The sequence below is a fragment of the Dama dama genome, chromosome 17 (genome assembly GCF_033118175.1).
Source record: "Dama dama isolate Ldn47 chromosome 17, ASM3311817v1, whole genome shotgun sequence".
NCBI classification, from domain to species: domain Eukaryota; kingdom Metazoa; phylum Chordata; class Mammalia; order Artiodactyla; family Cervidae; genus Dama; species Dama dama.
Genome location: NC_083697.1, coordinates 61,046,341 through 61,063,626, shown reverse-complemented (window position 1 = coordinate 61,063,626; position 17,286 = coordinate 61,046,341). Strand labels below are relative to the sequence as shown.

At 45.5% G+C, this 17,286-nt stretch overlaps 1 protein-coding gene across 1 annotated transcript in view; it reads right to left on the bottom strand.

The window, feature by feature from the left end:
- Nucleotides 1-7,318: 7,318 nt before the first annotated feature.
- The window catches only part of NWD2 (NACHT and WD repeat domain containing 2), a 209,393-nt gene continuing 199,425 nt past the window's right edge, over nucleotides 7,319-17,286 (bottom strand). The window contains exons 6-7 of the mRNA XM_061164782.1: nucleotides 15,790-16,379; nucleotides 7,319-11,251 (exon numbers count right to left, since the gene is read on the bottom strand). Of these exons, the coding sequence (XP_061020765.1) occupies nucleotides 7,319-11,251; nucleotides 15,790-16,379 (4,523 nt within the window). The remainder of the gene's footprint in view (nucleotides 11,252-15,789; nucleotides 16,380-17,286) is intronic.

Genomic DNA, 17,286 nt, shown 5'->3' with positions numbered 1-17,286 from the left:
CTGGGAAACGCCGGCGGCTCGGAGCCGCCCGGACCCGGCGCCGTCATTGGGCCGGCGCGTCACGTGGCCCGGCCGGCGGGCGAGCCTCCAGGGCCCGCGTAACCCTTTACCTGCGCTGCCCGCGCCGAGCCCGGCCGCCGACACCCCTCACCCCCGCCCCGGAACCCGGGCTGGCCTGCGGGGCGCACCCAGGCAGAAAATCCCGGAGCTCGGCTTCTGATCGCCGACACTCAGGCTGCGCGCCAGCCGCCCGCTCGCTCGGGGAAACTTTTTGGTGCCCACTTTACCGTCAAGCTGCGGGGAGAGGGGAGCTTCCTAAGATGCGGGACCTAAGTGGAGAGATACATCAGTGCACTCCCGGGCAAATTGATGTATCCCCGCTCCCTCCCGCGTTCTGGCAAGAGCCGCCTAAACCTGGCGTGCGCGCTATCGCCTGCCTTTAAGGGATACATATTCTGGGAAAGAGCGCAGACGCTACCAGGATGAGAATTCCCGGGGAAGTTGCATGGCCTCGCCGGCACCCTGGAGACCGCGGAGGGGGTTCAGCGAAGTCATGCTCCCCCCGCCCCCCACCTTCCCTCCCTGTTCCTGGGGGTGTTGGAACCTTCGGCTGCCACACTCCGTCTACCATCCTGAGCTCCACGCCTGAGCCTGTGGCCATCCATACACTTAAGGTGGGTTGATTTAGTACTTAAGTGTTGGAGATTCTTTTCACCTGTGCTCCAAAGTGCGTCGGTGTTGGCCTTAACAGGGAAATATGTTAAGCAAGGGCGCCACCTAGCTTGTCCTTTTCTCTCTTTTCCCTTCATTCGTTCATTCAGAGAGCGTCAGCATGAAACGGTATGCTGGAGAAGCAACAAGGCAGAATACCATTTAAAGATGTCATTTGTCCACTCCAGTGATTCCTGCGCTATTTCCATGACAACGTTTGTCACACTTTATGGGGAAAACTCCTTTTTTGAATCGTTCCACTTATGTAGTGGCTGCATGCTTTAAAATGACGGATTATTAGGGATGTTACATGCTGTTTGGGGCTTCCCAGGTGGCGCTAGTGGTGAAGAGCCTGCGTGCCAATGGCCGGAGACATAGGAGATACTGGTTCCATCCCTGGGTTGGGAAGTCCTCCTGGAGGAGGAAATGGCAACCCACCCCAGTATTCTCCCCTGGAGAATCCCATGGACAGAGGAGCCTGGCAAGCTACAGTCCATGGGGTCGAAAAGAGTCAGACCCGACTAAAAGGACTTAGCCCAGTGCATGCTGTTTTACATTACTTTCTGATAAAACCCTTTGTCCCCATAAAGAACCATCTTATCCAATTTCTAACCCATGCTTGAACATGTTCACAGGATAATGGTAAGTTTTAGTTGGCTATTTTGACCAAAAAGACTTGGGTGTTTCTCTTGGGTTTTAAAATATGTTTCCCAGACTAGCAGAATCGGCATCATCTGGGGGAATTTAGTAAAACTGCAGATTCTTGGGCTCCATCCTGGACATATGGATGCAGAAATAATGGGGTCAGGGAGGGTGAGAAAATATGTGTTTTAACAAATGAGGCACCACTGCCCTGAGTCTGCTCAAGCTGCTGGCTAGGTTACCCTCATCTATTAAAGGCTGGGATTCTATAAACCACAGGTAGTGATGTTAACCTCAAGTTACCAGTTTATCATGTTGATACCAGCTTGTCATGTTGATACACTTGACCCAAACCCTCTGATGTGTCCGTACAATGTGTAATCTGTAGTTAATGCATAGCACATGGAATGCCAAATGGAGCTCAGAGGGGCCCATCATAAAAAAATACAGAAGAAAACCTATGGTTTCTTCATGCATGTGGGAATGAAACACCATGATTCACTTGTTTTTTAAGGTGTGTGTATGTTTTCATTGGCATATAAATTGTTCTCTGATGATAGGTCATGGAAGCTAAGAAAGCTGTTGGGTTGGTCAAAAGGTTCATTCGGGTTTCCTGTAACAGCGTGCAGAACCTAAACAGACTTTTTCGCCAACCCAATAATTTGAGTGGATATAAATCTTTTTTATTGGAGGATAATTGCTTTACAGTGTTATGGTGGTTCAGTCGTAATTGTGCATATATTCCCTCCCTCTTGAGCCTTCCTCCCCTCTTCCCATCCACCCCTCTGGGTTCTCACAGGGCACCAGGCTGGGTTCTCTGTGTTACATAGCAGCTTCCCACTGGTTATCCGTTTTACACATGCTAGTGTATATATGTCACTACTACTTTCTGTTTGTCCTATCCTCTCCTTCCCCCACTCTGTCCACAAGTCGGTTCTCTACGTCTGTGTCTCCATTCTTTCCCTTCAAATATTTGTCAACATAGCTCTAAACAAAAGAAGAGACAAATTTTTTAAAAGGTTATAGTATTGGCTTTGGAGAAGGAAATGGCAACCCACTCCAGTACTCTTGCCTGGAGAATCCCATGGACAGAGGAACCTGGTAGGCTGCAGTCCATGGAGTTGCGAAGAGTCAGACACAGCTGAGTGACTTTGCTTTCACTTTTCACTTTCAAGCATTGGAGAAGGAAATGGCAACCCACTCCAGTGTTCTTGCCTGGAGAATCCCAGGGACGGGGGAGCCTGGTGGGCTGCCGTCTATGGGGTCACACAGAGTCGGACACGACTGAAGTGACTTAGCAGCAGCAGCAGCAGTATTGGCTTTGGAGAAGGGAATGGCAACCTACTCCAGTATTCTTGCCTGAAGAATTTCATGGACAGAAGAACTTGAAGGGCTACAGTTCATGGGGTCGAAAAAAGTGTCCAACATGACTGAGTGACTAACACTGGTGGCTCAGTGGCAAAGAATCTGCCTGCAATGAAGGAGACTCTGGCAATGCAGGAGATGTGGGTTTGATCCCTGGGTTGAGAAGATCCCTTGGAGAAGGAAATGGCAACCTCTCCAGTATTCTTTTCTGGGAAATCCCATGGACAGAAAAGCCTGGAAGGCTACAGTCCATGGGGTTGAAAAGAATCTAACATGACTGAAGTGACTTAACATAGCATAGTATTGGCTTTTGTTATAATCAGGCAAGTGCCATACTAAGCATTTTAGACTTTTGAGAAAGAGATTACTGGTTAGATTCTATATTTTTAGCTCAGTTTTCTCCATTGGATAGATAGTGTATTTCCAATTGCCTGCATGGATGTCTTAACCTTTAAACTCTCTTGGTCCAACTTTATTATTTCCCTCATTTTCATCTCCTAACCTATTCATTTTACATTTGTAACTCTACTCTTCACTCAGTTTTGGTTGGAACTGGAATTGGAATTTTCCTTCTTTTTCATCACCAACCTCTATTGCTGTTTTCTCTATCAGTGATGTCCTGAAGTCACTCCTCTTAGCAAGTTCACTGCCACTGCCCTAAGATCAAGTTCTTATGCTTTCTATGTCAGACCTTTGCAACAGTCTCTTTACTGGTCTCTCAGCTTATGGTCTCTTTCATCACTCATCCAGCTGACATGCTATTGCCCCAGGCATTCTAAAATACCATTTCAACTAGACTATTCCCCTTCTCAAAAACTTTTTAATGATTCCCTATAGGTTATCATGGGCTTCCCCGGTGGCTCAGTGAGAAAGAATCTACCTACAATGCAGGAGCCACAGGAGACGTGGGTTTGATTCCTGGGTCAGGAAGATCCCCTGGAGGAGGACATGGCAATCCACTCCAGTATTCTTGCCTGTAGAATCCCATGGACAGAGGAGCCTGGCGGGCTACAGTCCACAGGGTCGCAAAAAGTCAGACACAACTGAAGTGACTGAGCACACATTGGTTACCAAATAAAGTTTAAAATCCCCACGTAGCATTGAAAGTTATCCAGGTACTTTGGAGATGCTTTGGCTCTCCCTGATTTTGCTCAGGCAGCTTCCTCCACCTGAAGTGTCTTTCTGACATTCTGACAGCCAAGTGCTGCTTGTCCTTCAAGCCCCTGCTCCGTCGCCTCCTCTTGGCCATCCTTTTTGATTCCCAGGTGGATTTATTTGTTCCTCTGCAGGGTATCCTTAGCACCTGGCTTTCATGTTCATTAACAACTTTTTTTTTTAAATCATAGTCTGTCTTATATGTAATTTAGTTGCACCTCCCTTAGCCTCTGGAGGGCAGAGGTGTGCATGACTATTTTTAAATCATCCTGGGCATAACATAATATCTTGGACATAGCAAGTACAGTGTTTGTTGTATTCGTGCTCCTAGGAGGGAAGATATTTACATAAACAACAAACTTCATGTATATTAAATGGTTTTATGCAAATAATAATGATCCACTCCTCTACATTTTCTCTGAGAACTGAACTTCATGTACTACACATAGTACTAGCTTCCTGTTTTCCTAATAAGACTGAAATCAAAGGAGGTATAACCTATTTTACTCAACTTTGTCATCCTGGCAAAACGCATACCCAGGTGAATATTTGCTGAATGAATGCCTCAACTATTGTGGCTATGGTTATACCTGAAAATTCTGGGAGTTTGCCAAGACCTCCAGTAAACTTCAGAGCCTAGTCTGGTCTCTAATCAGAAAATTAGAGAATATTCTTCTAGGTGTAAGTGTCTGCTAGATACTCAATGCTTTATTTTTATGTGCTGTGAGAAGCCAACAAAAAGAAATTGATGATGTATTGAAATCCTGTTCAGTGATGCCCTCTGGACCTCCGTTTTTAGGTTTCTTCATCTGTACCTTTGGAATGTTTCCCATGCCTACTTCATATGGCTGTTGTGAAGATTACACAGCTTAGAACATGCAAAGCTCCAAAAAGTGTCTCATGTACAGTAAGCACTCAGTAAGCATGAACAATTATTATTATTATTATTGAGGATATCAAACTGCACCTGCCAAAGTTGGGGGATAAAAACAAACGCCATGCAAATCTAAGTAGTTTATCCTTTATTCATACAAACAATACATACACAAGACTATACCTTTTTTGAAGACTGCAGTAATTTTCTAGTGTAACAACTCTGTAACAAAATTTAACTAAATGTAACATTTATGAAAATATAAATCTCTGATTGGGTAATTCTTCCCAACAATACAAAGTTTACATAAAAACATTCAATATGAGCTATCAGTTGCAAACAAGTTAGGAAAAATCATTCAAGTCACTTGTTAAAACTCTATTAGCTGTTACATGGAACATTCACACTACATTGAATCCATCTACGCATTTAATTCTTAGAAAGGTGTAGCATGGAGATCCAACTGATAAAGACAGGAATAAGAATGTGTTACCTCCAAAGAGCTAAAAAACAACAAAAAAAGAAAAGCATTGACTCATGTAATCAACTACAGGTAATCTGTACCTGGGCTGAAACTTCTCTGGGCTACCAGCTCCCTGGTTGGTAGCTAGACCAGGAGGAACATGCTGGAAAAAAATCTTTTACTGGGGTGTTTCATATCTGAACCTCATCTCTGTATGCTTATGTGTCAAACTGCTTTCCAAGTGAAATACAGCTACATTGGATTCCCTGTGGGTTAGATCACTTGTTTCTGCCATCAGCATGAACAATTAGGATGTAGCTCCCCTTTTTCCTCACATTCCTCCCCCACATCTCTGTGAGGGCAATAGAGGAGCTATCACTACCTTTATTCTTGCAGTTTACAAAAACAATACGTTTGGGACGTTAAAGATCTGTCTGTAGATGAGTTCAAGGCAGAGCTGGCTGAAAGTCAGTTCCTTGTTCATTTTTCTGTCTTCTCAAGACACCATGGTCTCTTTCAAACCAAACCACCACTGCTGATCACCATTGGAAAGTCATCCAAGGACATGCCATGAGGGGGATATGGAAGGAAAAAAAATCATGTTCCCCTACTGGGATGTAATGTTTTCTTTTAGACAGGAGAAGTAGTCTTTAAAAAACATTGAATACCAATTTCATAGCTTCTGCTTTGAAACGGCTAAGACTATAAAAGACTCCAGAGAATCCTCAGGCAGAAAGGATGTCGGATAAAGAAGGATACATACAGTGTATAGAAGTAAGAAAGTGCTTACAAACAGGACAGTAAAGAGCCTTTGGACACCCTTAAGATTTATGCAGTATTTTAGCACGAAGACAGGCATATTCAGTTTGTCCCAGAGTATTTGGTCAGCTATCTGCGTTTTACACAGGAAAGAAGAAGAACAAGAGTAAGTAAGGCAAATGTCGTCAGTATTCCACAGATGGCATGTCGAGAAAGCTTTCCTTCTAATAAGATTCACTGCAGGGATTTAGGAAATAATTTATGCTTCCACACAACCAACTTCTATAGCACAGCCTTTTGTTGGTACAGTGATAGAAATGAACAGGTGTTTTGACCATCTGTATAATGCCCTTTCTGTCATGTTTTTACACCCAGCACAAACAGGCAATTCAAAATGACATGAAAAGATTGTGGTCTCATATTAAATGTGTTCCTTTGCAGCCCAGAAAATAGTTTAAAAATTGTGTGTTGCACGATACAGAAACCCTCGCATGCAGTTGTAATGAAGACTGACTCTGTGTGTTCAGTAGCCCTGTAATAGCAGTAGGCAGCTCTGGCCCCAGCCCAGTCTGTGGCCTCCTACTTGGCATCCTTTCTCTTGGGAAACTGGGAGTACCTCTGGGCGTTTTTGTTACATTATTTTGCACCTTTAGACCTTCCATCTGCAGACTGGATTGACACAGTTGTCAGGATCGTTAAAAACGTAAGGAGAGATTAAGGCTGTGTTTTGTTATACACAATCATTTGAAGTCCAACAGCAATTTGTGTTCACAATTTCAACCTGTTGCTGTAGGACTAACTCCAGTCCAGATGGTCTGCGTGTAGCTCCAACCTCTCTCATCTGGACAAGAGGATGAGAGAAGCTGCTTCTTCCAGTCCAGTTAATTTAAACACTACTCTCTACCTTTCAGCTGATATAGCCGTGTAAGTATGATTTCTAGAAATTCTCTCAAGAATTTCCTTCTCATAAGATAAGCTTGGGTAAGCTTTGTCAAAAAGACCAACTTTACAAATAATTTCACATTTCTGTACATTTCATGTGTGTGTGTGAGTTGCTCAGTCGTGTCTGACTCTTTGTGACCTCATGGACTGTAGCCTGCCAGGCTCCTCTGTCCATGGAATTCTCTAGGCAAGAATACTGGAGTGGGTTGCCATTCCCTTCTCCAGGGGATTGTCTCAATGTGTGAGAACGGCAATAGTTAACACTGGAACTCCAGTATCTTTCCTGTCTTTTTTTTTTTTTTTCCTGTCTTTTAAGAACTAATGTGTATCATTTGGGATACAGAAGGTAATTTGTTTTCCTCTTATGTGTGTACCATGTAGTTCTGCTAAGCAGGACAAACACGTTGTTAGTTGTCGGGGGCATAGCTGTGGCCCCTGGATTCCAGGGCCGAGCACACCCGCTCGTAGCAGGGGTTGTGTTTCTTGGAGGGTGTTGACTCGTTGGGTTCCGAGGAGTCACTCACGGTGATGGGACTGTCTCTTGCAAAAACCTCAGTCGACTCTCTCCATAGACAATCCACAGACACTTTAAAACAGTAACTGTTACACTTTGGCCTGGATGTCTGTGTCGCGTTGTTGAAAATCTGTCTGCTGTTTGAAGTGGCGATTTTAATTTTCAGTGCAGCATCCACCCGGTCCACCACGGTGTAGATCCCTATGCTGCCGTCATCAAAGCCCACGATGATGTTCAGGTGCCTCTGGGAGAGGGCAAGGAAAGTTGGTGTTTTGTAAAGGGAACAAGCACCGATATTTTTGCCATCGGCCAGTCTCATGACAATCAAACTGGATATCGCACCATTTTCATCCTCTTCTTCCCCGTTTCGGAAACAGATGTATACCAGGTACCGGCCGTCTCGAGACAGCCTCTGCCTCCAGATGACCCCAGAGGCATGCACCACCCGTAATTTGCCGCTATGTAAATCCAGCACATTGATATTCTCATCTCCCCTGGAAATAATGCCTAGCTTTCCATTGGGGGAGATTTCAAAATCCTCTAGGTTTTTCAGGAAGTTGTTTGGAAGTTGCACGCGGCGGCAGATCACTTCTTCTGTCAGACTCCAGATATTAACCGTCTCGGCTGACGTGATAAACACGATGATATCTGGGCAGTCGGGAATCAACTTAAAATTCACAATGGTGGTGCCGTCTTCGCAGCAGAACTTCTTGGTGATGCTTCCTGTCCAAAGACTGACCGCCAGCACCTTGCTTTTGGTCATGCCCACCACGAAGGTGTTTGCAGAGGTGATGAAGGCATTCTGCAGACTGGTCAGGATGTTGCATACCCTGTGGCCCGTGGCCAGTCTCCAAACCCTGGAGGCATTTTCCTCACAGAGAGAGACCACAAACTGGTCATTGTGTGTAATCAGCAGCTGGGAGATTCTCTGCCCATTAATTCGAAAGAGGTTTTCACCACTGCTGGTGTGCCAGACGTACTGGCTGCTCTTATCATCTGACGTCACCATGATATCCCCAGAGGACGTCAGCACACAGTGTTCAACTGTCCCTTCATGCTTAAACACTGCTTCAAGGAACCCGCTGCTGAAGTTCCACTTGTGAACACAATCCGAGCCATCGAGGGAGTAAATGATCTCCCCGCGAGCAGGTAACACCAGACTTTGGATGGGTTTTCCAGTCTTATCTATGTTGGACATAGCTGTGATTATATCTATGTCCCAGATGGAAAGAACACCACTGGTGGATAAAGACAGCAGCATGTTGTGGTGACTGGATTTCACCAGCTTGACTATGGTACCTGAGATTTCCTGCAAGCTCGCCATACACTGCCCCGTGTCCCGCCTCCAGAAGAACACGGCCGAGGCGTTCTCCATGGTCGCGATGATGCAGTCTCCGTTCTTGGACAGCACAGCTGATATAAAGCGTTCATTGTGCTTTGCTCTGAACTTTTCTGCCACCTTCCACAGGCCAGTGTCTAAGAGCTCGATGCTGAGGGCCTTACAGATGAGAACTGCACTTTGGTCCTCTGAAAGCTCAATGCTGACCACCTCGCTGTCCTCCCTGCGGCAGTCAAAGTCATCAGTCAGCTGGGGGTTGGAGATGTCCTCTGTGTTCCAAACAGAAAGGCTACCCTCACTGTCTACCATTACCATTTCCTGAGCCGTGTCCAAGATAAGAAGGAACTTCACAAACCCACCTGAAAATTCAGATGTCACTGTACATAACTTTTCTCCACTCCCGAGATGAAAGACGGTGGTGGTGTTCAGGTACTGTCCGCAGAAGGCGTACACGCCATCTAGTGAGCACTGGACGCAGGTCACTTCGTACCAGCAGTGGAACTGGTAAAGGGGCCATCCATAGAGCAGATCAATGACAGTGACATCTTTGCTGGCTTCTAGCCAGGCCAGGGCATGTTTGACGGACAGTGTAAATCCATTGATGTAGGTGGAGCCGCTTCCATGCCTGGTCCCTTTGATTTCTACTTCAGACAGGAGGCAAGAATTTACATTGTCGTAAACCAGCAGGGTGTTATTTGTTGTTGCCACCACGAGATACTTTTCATCATTGCTGAGTTTCATGCCCAGGATGACAGACTGGGCTGTTGTGATTTGCCTGAGGAGTTGACGCGTTTCCACATCCCAAGTGCTGATGGAACCATTTTCTAAAGCCGTGAGGACCGTACTGGGGTTACAGGTGGGCAGAATCTCGGTGACGTGCAGGTGACTAGATGACAAGGGAAGTCGCTCTGGGCTGTAGGTCACATCCATGGATGAGTGTAAGGGCACAATGGAGCAGTATTTGGGCCCGTCTTTGTCACATTCTAAGAGGAGGTGTCTAAGTTTGGGCAGGGAGCTCAAAACGGGCAGCAGCCTCTGCTGAAGCTCTGCAGAGAGGGAGCCGGGGAACGCAACGACCTTGGTTTTGATACTGCGGAGGGTGCTCGCCAGGAACTTCAGCTCCTTCTCCTGCGAGTAGCTGTAGGCCAGCTCAATGTCCGCGAGCACTTTGTCGAACTGGCCGATTTTGATCATGGTGTAAAGCCAGCTGAAGTTCATGATGATGCCATAGAGCAGGTCGTCAGTCTTCCCACACCTTGTCAGGTGGTACAACAGCTCACACATTTTCCGATGGTTGACAAAAAAGATGTCAGGCTCCAGTGGATTGCACTGGAAGACCCAGGGCTGGTCAGGGGCCTGCCTGTCGAAGGAAGCCTGCTCCAGGAAGTGCCTCTCCTCCTCCAGCAGGCTTCTGCTCTCCAGGTCGAGGCAGCCGTTCAGGTAGGGGTCTTCCAGGCAGAAAGCTTTCCTCCTGCCCCCTGACCAGACTCCCAGGAAGTAGTCTGCCAGAATGGTGTGCATTTCATGCAGGTCGCTCTTGTCCTGCAGATACAGCTTCTGGGCTATGAGCTGCAGGTGTCTGTTGGCCCAGACCAGCAGGGTGACGTTCTTCACGTGTCTCTCGATTAGGCATCCACTGAGGCCCTCCTTGAGCTTTGCGATGTACAGATAAGGTACCCTCAGGGGGTTGCTGGGCCTGGTGCTCTCGTTGAGCTCGTTCATCACGCTGTTGTCCAGGGCCAGCACGTCCTCCAGCTCCATCTCACTCAAACCCATTTTGGCCATGGTGATGTAACCCAGAGCCCGGGAAACGAGTTTCTGCCCACACTTTCGCTCCAGGGACCAGAAGAGCTGCTCTATGCTTTCGTGCACGGTGACGCAGAGGGAGGACTCGTCGACGTCTCTGTGAGATCGCCAGTGTCTCACCTCCCTGAAGGTCAGGTTCACAAACATGGGCAGCGTGCACTTGGAGAAGGCGTTGTTCACGTAAATCTGCTGGCCCGACGTGACCTTCCTTTTGACCCGCAGCAGCTGGTGTTTGAGCACCTGACTGCACATCTTCCTGTCCCGGGGAATCAGCTCGATATAGTTGTCTTCTTCGTGGATAAGGCACCTCAGTTTCTGCAGGATCCCATGTTTGTTGGGCAGCGTGGACAGGACGATCCGGACGAAGCGGGGAAGGTGCACGGGAAGCCACCAGAGCTTCCGGGCCTCGTCGCTTTCCGAGAGCTGCTCCAGGGCATCGAATATGACCACAAGAGGCCTCTGCAGTGAAGACTCATTCAAAAGGTTTATGAATAAGTCACGGAGGTCATGGATCTTCTTAGGGTAGCTCTGAACCAGGCACCGGTAGTTCACGGCCAACTGTTCACAAACACTTAGAAGGAGAGACTTAAGATCAGTACTCAAGTCTGTGGTTCCTAGAAACCTCACGACTACAACTGGGTCAGATTCTGGTCCTGTGTCTTCCTGTAGCCAGCCATAAGCCTAAAACACAAAGGTGGCATTTAGAATGGAGATATACATATTCACATGGTCATGTGCAACAACACTTCCTCTCTGCAGAGATCAGCCTTCTGGGATCCCCAACCAGGCCAGAAAGTAACCTGGACCCAGGAGATAGAAAGGCCTGAGATAGTCAGAGAGCTGTCACAAAGCGCGTGCACTAAAGTCTATAGGTGAAATGCTCAGGATCACCCCACTAAAGGTAATAAAACAGTGGGAACAGTAGCAGTCAACCACAAGGCAGCATTGAGCTTGTATCCTAGAAGTTATAAAGCATTTCACCAACGTAAATCTGAATGTCTAGTATGCTTGGCTCCCCATCACTGAATTTCCAGTTCTTGGCACAGTTGCTGCACATGGTAGGTGCTTGGTAAAAATTCGTTAATGAACAGATTAAGTAATGACCTACACATTGTGCGCTTAGCCTCTCAATTGCGTCTGACTCTTTGCGACCCCATGAACCGTAGCCCACCAGGCTTCTCTGTCCATGGGAGTTCTCCAGGCAAGAATACTGGAGTGGGTTGCCATGCCCTCCTCCAGGGGATCTTTCCAACCCAGGAATTGAACCAAGGATCGAACCCGGGTCTCCACATTGCAGGCAGCTTCTTTTCGACTAAGCCACCAGGAACCTACACATTAGATCAAGTCAAATATTTTCCTTAATTGAGGTTACATAAGCCTGACCATGTTCTAGTTAACTTTTGTTAAAGTTCCAATTCTTTTGTGACCTTATGCACTGTGTAGCTCGCCAGACTCCTTTGTCCATGGGATTTCCCAGGCAAGAACACTGGAGTGGGTTGCTGTTTCCTTCTCGAGGGGATCTTCCCGACCCAGGGATCAAACTTGTATCTTCTGCTTAGCAGGCAGATTCTTTATCACTGAGCCACTTGGGAAGCCTTCTAATTAATTAGAATGTAATAAAAATATTCAGCAATAAAATGATATTGAATATAATCTTTTATGACTCAGAGTTTTACTCTATTGTGATGCTATAGGGTCATCGTCATGATTATTTTTATTATAAAAATCTGATAATGTGGGTTAAATGAGTTTGGCTGAATTTGTGATTTATAACAGTTTACTATATAAACAGGCAGTCGTCAGGCTTCACACTATCTCTCTGTAGGACACATGGGATTACAGATTACAGTATCATGTAACAGAAGGGGAAACTGAGGCCCAAACCAGATAAATAGCTTGCTTGTAGTTAAATGATTACCAAGAGATGAAAATGGAATAGAAGTCATATCTGACTTTGATTCTAGTGTTCTCTCTCTCCCACTATCTCTTTTTTAAATCTCACAGTTAAAGAGATAACATATATGAGAGGGCTGCTGGGTTGAGTATTTTTCTGTCTGGAAAGGTAAGGACAAAAAGGGATATGATCAAAGTATAAACACTCCAAAGCATATTTTTAGGGAGATGATATTTTTCAGTAATCTTTGGAATTCACCAAGGATACTCCTTAGAAAAAGACATATTTTCTAATACATTAAGACGTAAGCTTATGAAACTTGTTTCCTGAATAGGTCGTTCAGATTAAAGTGTGAATACGTTTAGAAGACTCATGGATGTCAGTTTCAAAACTAGCTGTTAAGAAAAATAAGCAACTCATTTTTGGTGTTTGGCCCCAACCTTTGAAGCTAATTTGGAGGAAGGTACAGTATTCTTGCCTGGAGATTCCCATGGACCGAGGAGCCTAATGGGCTACAGTCATGGGGTCACGAAGAGTCAGACATGACTGGGCATGTGCACACACACGCACACTCACAATCCCTCCCTTTGACCACTGTCCTACGGTGGCAAATCACAAACAGAATACAATTTGTTTGTCCCTGTGTGGATGGCTTATGATGATTATATGCATCATCCTTCTTCCCAATCCCGGGTTGTAGGATCTGCGATGTCTATAAAGAATGGCCTTCTGATATGAGCTCATGTCCCAGGAAATGTTGGTTGCCCAAGAGACGACCTGGAGACAAACGTGAGATGCCTGTCTGGATCCCTACAAGGGACGCAAGGTCACGAGAGCACAGGGTGTAGTTGGTGGAGATGGGGGAGGGGCTGGAGCAGATGTTCCCCAGGAGGGAGGAGAAGCAAGCGGAGTCCAGGCAGGGGACCTGGAAGTAGGCAAGGCTCCTCTGAGAACCTGGTGGTTGGACAACATATCCAGAACAGTGAGCCATTTTTTAAGTTGACTGTCACCACACTCTGCCCATGGGGACCGTGTGTGTGTACAGGCTCATCCCACACGTCATATGACTACCGTGCTAGACACGGAGGGCTGCATCACATGCGCACTGTTCCTCCAGCCACTTTTATCCTCCCCTCTTTCACAAGGAAAAAGCCCTAGAAGGACTGTGACGTGCATAGACCCAGTGTTTTCTCATTTGGTTTCAGTTCCCCCTGTAGCATTACTGTCTTGCTCACTTGGAATAATTCTAAAGTTTGAAGACACACCTACAAAGTAGTATGCAGAGACAGGCAGATGGTCACACACATGCACATGCACACTTATTTTGACACAACGTGGCCCGTAAATATAAGCCTGCCGTTTCAGTTGAAGAACGGGCTCATACCCTAACACAAGAAGAAAAACCAGCTGCTGGCTTTGGCAGATTGAGAAACGGTAAATGGGCCTTCCTAAGGACTTTAAATGTAAGTCTGATATACGTGGTTGTCACCTGTGTCTTCACTTTGGGACCTAATCCCCACATAAGGCACAACACAATTTCCCTGTTCTTGACCTCAAGATGATTGTGTAGCACGTGATAAATCATGAGAATGTTCACAAAGTTAAGGAAAGCTCTGCTTTAAGAGAGTAGCCACAAGAAGAGCAATACAAAGATTCTGAAGTAACACCAGGATAGTATAAACCATCAGACTTTGGTATCAAGTGTAACAGGAGGTTAAAACTGGTACTGGTTTCACCCAGTTTAGACAATAGATACCACATTCCAGAGTGAAGCTCCAGCCCATCTTGCAAGACTTGGAAGGGAATTTTGAAAACTAGTTTTGCTACCTTTGGTGGACTACTTGCCTCCAGCCTGAAAAAGGGGCCAAGAAAAAAAAAAGGGAGAGGAGGATTTTATTGTTTAGTTGTCATGTCTGACTCTTTGTGACCCCACAGACTGTAGCCTGCCAGGCTCCTCTGCTCATGGAATCTCTCAGGCAAGAATACTGGGTGGCCATATCTTTCTCCAGGGGATCATCCCGACCCAGGGATCAAACCCATGCCCCCTGTGTCTCCTGCATTGGCAAGCAGGTTCTTTACCACTCAGCCACGAGGGGAGTTGGGAGATGAGAATGCTGTGGGCTATCTCTCTCACCACTCTACTCCCAAAGTAGAGGACTAATAGATAACCACTTCTCACTTCTACTTTTGGGAAAGGGGCTGCAACGGACCACTTTCAGGATGTCCCCTAGGGCTTGAGAGACATAGCCATCTGGGTCTGATGACAGCTGAGGAATATGGAGGTTGAGTGACTGAGGCTGGCTAGCTGCTCCAATGGAGGAGTGATAGAGAGATGCCCTTTTGGGACTGGAGTTTCTCAGGGCAAAACAGTATCCAAGTGATTCCCATGTTTCAGCTGTCAGCCACTGGTAAGTGTGAGTGATGAGGGTTTCTTCTGGTTCTGTTTCTCCCAGTTCCTGCCAAAGGGAGTTTGCTGGGCTGTGGAGAGGCTCTTGGTAGAAAGAGACTAGAATATGTGTTGCTGGATATGATGGCTAGGAGCCATGGGGGTAAGCAGATGGAAAAATAATGCAGTTCCCTGTGCCTAGGGAACAGTAGGTGAGAGATGCTCAGTGAGGACAGGTCGGGTAATGTGAGAGGGAAAAGACCTTCGGGAAACCAGGAAAAGGCCTCAGAAGAAACAGGAGGAAGTTTTAAACACCTACCAAGACCAGAGTGCGGAGCCCAGGTCAGAAGGGTACTGGTCTATAAGAATGTTCTGGCCACCTTACCTACATCCCCTAAATCAAAACCTATAGAAGTCAGAGTGTGGTTGGGGTTAGGGATGGAGAGGAAGAAGTGCTGGGTGGTGTAAGAAGGGAGAAGATGGTCATGTTCCTGCTTCCTGCTGGAGGGGCCTGGCATATGGTTGGCCTCAGCCGAGCGAGGGAGATGTAGACTGAAGTATGAATTATCATCTTCAACTGGACATATTAATTGCTGAACTGAGATGGATTTAGTATCCAGAAGCAATCAGAGGGCTTGTCTTTGCTGAGTGTGATGAGAAGAGTTGTGAGATCTGCCCTTGTTTCCAGCCCGATGAGAACTAGCTCCACAACATGAGTTTGAACAGTAAGAGACAAAACAAAGCTACTCTAGGATTGAACCTCACGAGCCTTACTCTTTCAGTATAATTGCTATACCAGCAAAAGAGAAAAGCTGAAGCATCCATTCCAAAAGGACCCATTATAATTCATAGTAAACACAGAAAATGGAAGTGAATTTGGTGAGTCGGTCTTTTCCCCAAAGTTTTTACAAATATACACGTAAAAGAATAGGTATTTACCTTCTTTGCTACTTCAGCTAGCAGAAGGGTCTTTCCAGTGCACGGTCCACCGTATATAATAAGAGGGTTGATGTGCCCAGTTTTGCTTGGAAGAATGTATTTATGCACGATGTTTAGAGATTCACATTTGTACTCGTAGAAGGAGGCATATGTTTTACATAAGGATGAATGCTGAAGGATTTCATCATAGAGCGTATCAGTTTCTGTGTCAAAATTCTGTTGTACCGTGGCCTGAATTATGTCAATCATGTCCTCATAAAATTGTTTACCAAGTCCTTCTATGTAATGGTTTTCTATTTCTTGGGAATAGCCTAGTTTCATGTCACAATGAGTAACAGATGTGTACACTCTCAGATTAGATGAAGCAACAATGGTAGGAATAAATTCATCCCTGAGTTTTATCAGCTTCTCTTGTGCTTCAGGGTCCCGAATAATTCTCTGTTCTTTTCCAGTTATATCCATGTATTTTCCCATTTCCGGGATTTTCACGAAACGCTCAATGTTAGCAATTTTCCTAATATAGCAAACACACTTCTTCAGGAATGCTGGCGTTTGCTTTCCTAGAGCAAAATCAAATTCATCCTCTATCGCTGAAAGAAAATACAACAAGGAGTTTACTGTCTAGAACCAAGAAGCAATGCACCCACGCTTCTAGCATGTGACTCTCAAGTCAGTAGTGGTAGTTTATTTTGCTTATAATGTGTAGCTGAGTCATCTTTAGAATAATTTCTCAAGTCCTTAATTTCCTATTTGTCTTTTCCTAAACAGCCTGGATCCCAGAACAATGGATTCTAAATAAAATTGTTTAATTTCCTCCAAGACCTGAGGGAGAGGTTGAACATAATCATAAGAAAGCAAGCATGCTGAGTTTATAGTTGCTTCTTCTAAGTTCCCGCTTGGCTTCCCTCCCAGCCTCCAGAGGTTCTAAGAGTGGAGAGCAGGAACTGACTGGGGCAAGGAGAGAATGAGGAAGAGGCCACATGACACATCTGGTCTATTTCTTCCTCATGGGTCATTACTCCACTGTGGTTTCACCATTTTGTTTGAGATGCATATACCCAAGACATATATGTGTAAATGTAAAAGCATGTTCAAAATATAATTATGTGCTAATTTCATTTATCCATTATCCATGTCACTGTTAAATCCCATTACACCCATCAGCGCAGGAACAAGAAAATGACTCAGTATGTAACTTTATTTCTTCTGAGATAAACCATGTTAGGGCTTACAGTACATATGCTCACATAAAAGTAAATATACTTTTTAAATCATTTGAGGCCCCATAGGAACATTTAAAATTGTATCAGTACTAATAAAAAGCAACAATTATGCACAATTTTAGGGAAAAAAAAATAATTAAACCAATGGACATGAATTTTAAAACAAGCAGTCTTTTAAAACTTGTTTTCTCCCCTCTGCTTTTCTTTATCCAGTTGGTCTTAACTGAGCATCTGCTATGTACCAGGCATGCTGCTAGTTGCTTAGGATATAGTG